Source organism: Misgurnus anguillicaudatus, chromosome 21, assembly GCF_027580225.2.
Source record: "Misgurnus anguillicaudatus chromosome 21, ASM2758022v2, whole genome shotgun sequence".
In the NCBI taxonomy this organism is placed as follows: Eukaryota; Metazoa; Chordata; class Actinopteri; order Cypriniformes; family Cobitidae; genus Misgurnus; species Misgurnus anguillicaudatus.
Genome location: NC_073357.2, coordinates 21,444,495 through 21,453,014, shown reverse-complemented (window position 1 = coordinate 21,453,014; position 8,520 = coordinate 21,444,495). Strand labels below are relative to the sequence as shown.

The following is an 8,520-nucleotide window of genomic DNA, read 5'->3' as shown; positions in this document are numbered from 1 at the left end:
TTAGTCAATAAAGTCTGATTTGTATCACACGTGATGTTGTTTGTAGTTCATGCTCATAATCTGGAGTCACTAATCATTAAAGATATCGCTTCCTGCTCTTAAAGCTGTTGGATCAATTTGAGGATATTCATCTCCTTAGCCAAGAGAGCTATATCCTAATATAGTCTATAGTGTCTTAGTAAACATTTGCTGGACGAGTGTTGGCCAGACACCCAAGATCTTTATTTGATCCACATACTTATAACTGATTGCAATCCATTGTAAGTATGACAAGTAAGTACATTTGAGCTTATGTTTGTTTCCCTTAATTAGGATGGTGGAGAATGTTTTTAAAATATTAATAATTAATATAATTAATTATTAATTATCATAAGCCCCTCATTTAAAATCGCTACAACCCTTACTGTTAATCTTTTATAATTTAGTACTTATTTTTACTTGTTTGTTTTTTATGTTTATTAATATTACTATTCTTCATAGCATTCTATTGTGGACAGAAAACAGATAATTTTATTGTGCAGGGAACATGTCTTGTGTATTGTGCATATGACAATAAATGCTTCGATACTTTGAAACTTGAAACTTTAAGAGCATTGCATTAAAAGCAGAGAAGTTCATTGGTTTAAGGAACACACACACACACACACACACACATTCTGGTTTCCATGTTTTGTGGGGACATTCCATAGGCGTAATGCATTTTATATAGCCTGGGTGCCAGCCGATCTTACCCCCGCCCACAAGATTTTGAAAACGGGAATATCAGTCTGGGGTTTCTGCGTTGAGGAGCTACTATGCTTGGACAAATGCTGGTCGAACCAATCAAATTGTCAGGGCGGGCTTTATACGATGATGGACAGATAATCAACAGTAACGTAATGAACCACGTCACGAAAGAGCGCGTGTGTTGAATAGCTGCCGCTGTAGAGTTCAGATGTGTGGATTCTGACATTGAGTCTGTTCTAAAAGATATCGACAGAGCATTGATTTTAAAAGAGGAACAGAGAAACGCGAGCAGGGCATTTGTTGATGTTTTTGCCGTCCTTCCTATTCGGCAAAAGTTGGTCGCAACTGAAATGGCTAACGTTATCATGGCGATGCAACTCAGCGTGCACGACGAGATGGATATAATTAGGGGTCGTTGCCAGCTTCTTTTCGGAAGCCCGGAATCGTGGTTGCTGAATAAGTGGAGGGACATGCTAGGCTCCAATATTTTCAAGCCAACGTAATGGGTATCATCGTGGATGAAGTTCACCTAACGTACAAATGGTAAGAGATAGTCTTACTCTATGACTTAGTAAATACTTCATGTTGTGATATAAACAAAATGTTGTAAACGTAGGTGTTGATGTACATTCGGTAACTCAGTATAATCACAATGTTAGTTTCATTGTAGCGAAATAACTATCAGTTTGGTCAGGCTGCATAGACTTAAATTCAACATACGTCACACACTCCGTTGCTCTTATTGGTCGTAGGTCTATCCAATTGATTGCAGAGGCATTTTTCGGTTGAGACACGCCTCATAATTATAGCTCAATGGAGCGGTATCAGACTCAAATTCTGACTAAAATTGAGTATGACAACGTCAGGCTACATTTTATACTGTACAAACTGTATATTCTATTCCCCTAACCTACCCCATTCCCTAACCCCAACCATCACAGAAACCCTTCTACTACTTCACATTTTCAAGAAACCTTATCCTGTTTGATTTATAAGCTTGTTTCCTCATGGGGACATCAAAATGTCCCCACGAGGTCACAAAAACACTGGTATTCCTATCTTTGTGGGGACAATTGGTCCCCACAACGTGATAATTACCAGGTACACACACACACACACACACACACACACACACTAATATCTAGGTTATATATCTGAAGAGTTTATTTCCAAAACCAGATAACGTTTAATAATAAAAAAGTTTATTATTATGTTATCATGTTTTTATTGTGTTTTATTGTGCTATTTAGCTGTATTTTCTTTTAGATATGAAGGCCTGCAATTTGATTGATATTACAGTTTTTTACGATTGGTTACACACAAAATCTTTTCATGTCACACGATTTTTGAAAGCCCTCACTCAAAGTGCAAAACTACATGCCAAATCATCAAAACCATGAGCTATTTCTCAGTCTTTGACTCAGTTTTCAATTGCATAAAACACTTTTTTCAAAACACTACACAAAACTCTCTACCTAAAACACAAAGATTTATGAGGAAGTCACTTGCTTTCCTTTTCCAAACACAACCAATAAAAATGCTACACTTATTTACCAGGTCACACAGACCACACTCCTCACATGTGCAAACACTAAATGCTTACAGTAACTGATCACTAACCAATCACTGCTTTACTTTACAGTAGTATAGATAGGCCTATAAATAGGTCAAAGGTCAGATTACCTGTTTTGTCAATCTGCACCCCCTCCCCCCTACCAATTCCTGGACCGGGTCACCAGACACAATTTACTGTATTCTACTGTAAAGAATATACTTTTGGTTTACATGTTTATAGTTTTGATGTATGCTAATGTATACAACAGTAATGTTTGAAATAATAAATATTTTCTGTTTCTACATTGCATTGGCGTTTCCGGTGTAGTTGTTACCCATCTCAGCAGATTACTTTTACTGTAGAACATTGTATTGAAATGTAGATATAAGCCTATAAAAGACCAAAGAGCTTTAGATTTAGAACAGCAGTGTTTACATGTATATCCAAAAATGTATTATTATGAAAGAAGTGTTTGCCATTTGATGCAAATGCTTGATTCTGACATGTGTTTGTGGCATTTTAAATGCAGTGTTGCATTTTGAAGGAGATATGTGCTATTTTGCATTTTGTGTGTGCAGTTTTGAGAATTGTGTGTAGAGTTTTGAAAAAAGGAGACTTAGTTTTGAAAACGTGTGTAAGCAATTGGTAAAAACTGTAATTGGAATGCACATGTATATATAGTTTTGGCCCTCTAAATCATTTCATTCAGGTGTTTCAATCACTTCCATGGCCTCAGCAACTCATTTTGGACAATTTTTATGCTCCCAACTGTGGGAACAGTTTGGGGATGACCCCTTCCTGTTTTGAGCATGACTGCACACCAGCGCACAAAGCAAGGTCCGTATGACATGAATGAGCGAGTTTTGTGTGGAGGAACTTGACTGGCCTGCACAGAGTCCTGACCTCAACCCAAAGCGAGGCCTTCTTGTCCAACATCAGTGTCTGACCTTACAAATGTGCTTTTAGAAGAATGGTAAAAAAAATCTCATAAATACACTCCTAAATCTTATAGAAAGATAATGTGGAGATAAAATTTAAGATAACATGACAGCAATTTTATGTAAGATTATTCAGTAGTGTTTAGCTGAAAAAATTATATAGTCTCCCTGTAATAATTTTATCAGTTAAAACTGTCACTGTAATTTTTTATGCTTTATAACAGGTTTATAACAGGTTGAATGTTACTCTACTCCCTAGCCTCATTTATCATATACAGATAGTAGCCTGTACTTAAAAACACGGCTCAAATATTAATATGCAAATTAGTCCCCACTTCCAATGTTTTGCCCCATCTTGGACCATAGATATATGTAAATAAATGCTACATTCGGCAGCTTCAAACACATAACTGCTAAGTAACAGTTTCAAACAGTGCATATGTTAATTATGAATTTACAGCACTTATCTTACAGCACTGATGTAAACAGGTGTGAGCATTGCAGAAACAGAGCTGAAGCATCTATGCAGCATCCATATATAATATCTATGACTCTTAACAGCGTTTATCAACTGTGGGAATGAGAATGTTTCCAATTTAATGGAGAAAATAGTCTCACCAATGGTATTATTATGATTTTGCACATGGCTTGTCTTAAAGCATATTTAAAACACCACATAGATATAAACAACAACAAAAATCAGATTTTCCCCACAAGGGGACTTTTAAGTAAATTATAAGAAAATCTTTATATTTGGAAAACTATTCTTATAAATGTCACTCATAAAGAGAAAATACTGCAATCAATTATTCATCAAGTGTCACAACCTTTATTTTTATTACATTATTTTCATCTACATTTACCTGCTAACCATCATTTTTACTATTACTGTAAGGGGAAATTTTCAGGAGAGGGCTTAGATAAATCTAGTTCTTATATATTAGGACATTTAAGTAGTTTTTACAAACATAGCTTGCAAAACATTTAATGATGTGCATGCTGAGACAAAACAATGGCAGATATATTAAAGATACAGTACACCTTAAAAATAAAAGTGCTTCGCGATGCCATAGAAGAACATCTAAAGAACATTTCTGTTTTACAAAAGGTTCTTTTAAGGTGAAACAAGGTTCTTCATATGAGGTATAAAAGAAGGTATAAAAGAAATGGTTCTTTGAGAAACCAAAAAAGGTTCTTCTTGAACTAGGCTTAAGCCCCTAATTTTTTTTTAACTTTCAAGACACATGAATAAAACTTAATTTTAGTAAAATTCAATGACATCTTACATGCAGGGCCGCTGGAAGTCATTTTGAACAGGGGGTGCTGTGAATTTTTTTTTTTTTTACAAAAAACCTATGAGCCTATAGGCCTATTTAAAATACATTTTAAAAATAAATACATTGAGTTTCACACTACTTTATTGTCATATACACTTTAGTGCACACAGCAGGGTCTGAAACGCACAGACATCAGATTAATATTTGCGCTATTAATCAGAAGCAGAAATACTTATAACAATTCCAGGGGAAATTACTTTCGTTACAACTTCAGACATACATTACATATATATATTTACATACAACATATAATATTATAACAACATATAATATTAAATAAACTTCAAAATTTTCAATGTTCAGACGAACATATTTTACTTTCGTTTCTAAGTTAGGATCACACGTCGATTAACAGTGGTAAAATATTCTCACAATTACATACCTAGATAGACCTTTTTTTACTAAATAGTAGTACTATCGCTGGCCTTTTTTTACTTATAAATAATTCATACATTGAACAAAAATAATAATGGGTTTAGTTCTGATATTGTATACTTTTATAAAGAAATACATGCTGTATAATTACATTTTTAGAATATATTAGGCTTTATATATTTGTACTCTAAAAATACTTTATTTGTTACAAACAAGAGATAAAGAATTTACAAACGTTCTCATTTCACCATATCCACAGGTAAAGAGTCATATACAATACATTCGTGGGGAAGCATTTAAAAATAGATGCATTTGTTTAAAAGCAAATCATTTATTTACTTAGCTACAGATGAAGCAGCTCTTTGCGCCTTCTAACGTCTCGTAATCGGTCATCATTTATGTTTGTGATGCTTCGCATTCATGTATGTGATAACAAACCCGCGTTGTCATCCCGTTAATATGCGCATATTATCAACGCGCTCTTTACTCTAGCAAAAGACACTCGCCTCGCGCATTGCGCCGGTTGTATAATAAAGTCCAAAGTCTCTCATGAGGGGACGAATGCCCAGGGCCAGGGAGTTTAGAATTTCTGTGTGGGCATGCATCAGCCAAAAGTGTGTGAGTCTTTTCTGGGTTCTGGTGAGTGCGTATACCCATGTCTTCAAAAGACGCAAGGCGGAGAAGTGCGCTCGGATGAGGCCACGGAGAAATTAAAATCCAAAATACACGTAATAACCTACGTGTGTCAAAAATAATTTCCTAAAATAGTTATAAGTAATATATAGACGGGGTTGCCGGTTTACAAACATTACAGGGTGCGCGAGCATCCAGGAGGCAGAAAGCACGATTGGTGAGCTGATCCGCTACTGCAACAATCTTAATTATTGAAGCGTTCTTTATTGTTTGTATATAAATAAAACTTGATTTTAGTTGGAACTGTTTTTCTGTCTTTATTTTTGCAGTGTTACTGTGATACATGTATGAATTATAATGTTGGGCTAGTAACGTAATAGTCGCATTTACTGGTATGTTAACATCAGGCACCCAGCACTGACTCTGTTGGTACTATTATACACAACAACTCCTTGGCATTTTGACTTACAGACACAGCTAGCCTACAACACAAGCAACGTCTTTTCTTTCTGCCTCTCGCAACCAGTTAATGACGTCGCCGAGCAACCCATCTAAACATTTTTAAAAATCTCCCTCTCGCCAACAGGGGGTGCTGCAGCACCCGCAGCACCCGCAGCACCCCCACTTCCCGCGGCCATGCTTACATGTGTATATATTGAATTATTATCTTGTGAATTTGTTCTTCTGGACATTTTGGAGGTGGAAGGCTCTGGTCGAAAACTGATGGATGTGTAATTCAAAGCATCTGTGTTTTCATTCTGACATAGGAAAGCAATTATAAAACAATTAGACACATAATTTGTCTGTGAAGACTTGGAGATATGAATGACTACAAATGACTATATATTTGATGGGACAGTTCACCAAAAAGGACAGTTCTATCATCGTTTACTTACCCTCATGTCGTTTTAGACCTGTATGCATTTTTTATGAACACAAAAGAAAAAATATATGATAAGCACACTGCTGCTGGAAACCGTTGACTTTCTTAGTTGGATAAACAAATCCTATGACAGTATTGTCATAAATTATGGTTTTAATAAAATATGGTAAGAACAGAGTTGACGGTTCCCAATGAATTCCATAGGATATTTTTCCTATTATGAAAGTCAATGGTTTTCAAAAACTTGTGCTTATAATCATTTAACAAAAGTTTTTCTTTTGTGTTCATCAGAAAAAAGAAATTTATACAGGCCTAGAACAACATGAGGGTGAGTCAATTAATTTACATATGCAGTATATATTAAAAAACACATGTAAAGTAACATCAAATCACTTACCATCAGCTGACCAGGCGGAGTGTTGTGGATCCCTACTTTAAAATGAAGTTAAATACATAACTGCATGGAAATTGAAGGATGTTTATTTGACTATTCAAATGTGTAAAAAAAGTGTTAATTATAATTCCTACCTTTTTGCTTTTGCTTGTACAACACTGTGCTCAGAAACATAATCACAATCACTGATAAACTGTTTAAAGTTGCTAACACCAGGGTAATTGTACTCCAAAGTGTTTGAAACCCCTTAAAGGTGTCTGGAAACCAAAATGTGTTTGTGTTATCTTAGTGATTTGAATTTAGCAATCTACAAGGAGTCAAAGAAAAGTAACTCATTACCTGTAATGTGTAAATCAGCTTTTCTTCCATCTCCAAATAGTATCTCCCCACATGAGGCCACAGCACAATAGTAAATTCCATCATCATAGTGACTGACTTTGTTCTTGGGGAGATTGTAAATACATTTCTGTGCGGTTGAGTTATCATTAAAACTCATAATACATTGTCCTTTCCTGCGTTCCTGAGTGTATATAATTCCAGGAGGAGACTCTTCAGATTCATGTCTGAACCAGTAAACATTCTGATCTCCTGCACAGCTCTGAGTAAGAATTGTACATTGCATGGCCACTGCAGAGTCTTCTTGCTCCACTGGATCTATTACAGGTTTCTGAAATCCAGCTGTAAAGGCCGGTTTTGAATAATCAAAAGTGGACAGTCAAATTAACAATTACATAAATAGCAACTGTAAAAATAAATGTTAACATTACCTTTAACAATGAGATCCGTGCCCTCCTCAAAGGTTATTTTAAAGTTAAATTTAAAACAATAGTATGTAGCAGTGTCTGACTCTTCTATGTTTAAAATACTCAGATTGAAACTACCATCATCCTTTACTACAGTAAAGCGGGCAAGGTTTTTAAAGTCATTTTCAACCATTAGAGTTAAAGCTCGATTTATTGAAGCAATCAGACGTGGCTTCTCTCCAACTCTAACCTTGATCCACCCAACACTTAATCTTGTTACTCTTGGAAACATACAAGTGAAATCAACACGGTCTCCAGTATTAACAATCTTCAAATGATTTTGACCACTGATGTCTATGTTATCTGAAAACCCTAGAAAACATAATGCATAATTAGAGAGAGTACAATTAGTGATACACATTCTTTAAAGCACATGCATTACGCTTTACTCTTTCAGTCAAAAAACAAAAATGGTTACTTATGATAGGTAAACCATAAGGATGAAAACATATTGAATCATTTTCAAGAATCTGCTCCAAACTGATTTATATAGACTTTCTATCATGAATCATCTAGAAAAAATAAAATGTTACATTATATTTTTATATTATATTTAAAAATTATCTAAATAACCTTCCAATATATTCTGCACCCAGGCAGAGCTTAGATTGTCGTTTAATAGTATGATTGCACAAACAGCAGTCACATTAACTAACTTTGGCCAAAAATGCTAAAAAGTTACATTACGGAAAACTGTTTACAAACTGTATAGAAGATTCCTTTTAGTAAGAGTAACATATATGCAGCCAAGATAAGAGAAACGAAACAGTACTGAAAAAATAAAGTAGCCCTACATGGCTGATTCCTATTGACAAATTATTAATAATAAAAATTTATAAAAAAGTTCTAAAATTTAGAAAAGTTCAACCTTACCCA

The 8,520-nt window shown here is 34.9% G+C and overlaps 1 protein-coding gene across 2 annotated transcripts; it reads right to left on the bottom strand.

Moving 5' to 3' along the window:
- Nucleotides 1–4,078: 4,078 nt before the first annotated feature.
- On the bottom strand, nt 4,079–7,951 carry LOC129437760 (uncharacterized). 2 transcript variants are annotated; one of them, XM_073859809.1, is made up of 5 exons: nt 7,609–7,951; nt 7,181–7,519; nt 6,976–7,098; nt 6,845–6,879; nt 4,079–6,322 (listed from the first exon to the last, which is right to left on the bottom strand). In XM_073859809.1, the coding sequence occupies exons 1-5, from the start codon at nt 7,874–7,876 to the stop codon at nt 6,116–6,118; spliced, it is 972 nt and encodes a 323-aa protein (XP_073715910.1). In that variant the 5' UTR covers nt 7,877–7,951; the 3' UTR covers nt 4,079–6,115. The 2 variants fall into 2 exon arrangements, with proteins under 2 accessions (XP_073715910.1, XP_073715911.1); XM_073859810.1 differs by having other exon boundaries at nt 6,845–6,876.
- Between the last annotated feature and the right edge of the window lie 569 nt (nt 7,952–8,520).

Bases quoted from the DNA above. Each gene is read 5' to 3' on its own strand.
- LOC129437760 (XM_073859809.1), bottom strand. From the start codon at position 7,876: ATGTTTCCAAGAGTAACAAGATTAAGTGTTGGGTGGATCAAGGTTAGA. The intron at 7,099-7,180 runs GTAATGAGTTAC...TTTGGTTTCCAG, and splicing joins AGCTGATTTACACATTACAG to ACACCTTTAAGGGGTTTCAA. The intron at 6,323-6,844 runs GTAAGTGATTTG...TTCCTATGTCAG, and splicing joins CTCCGCCTGGTCAGCTGATG to AATGAAAACACAGATGCTTT.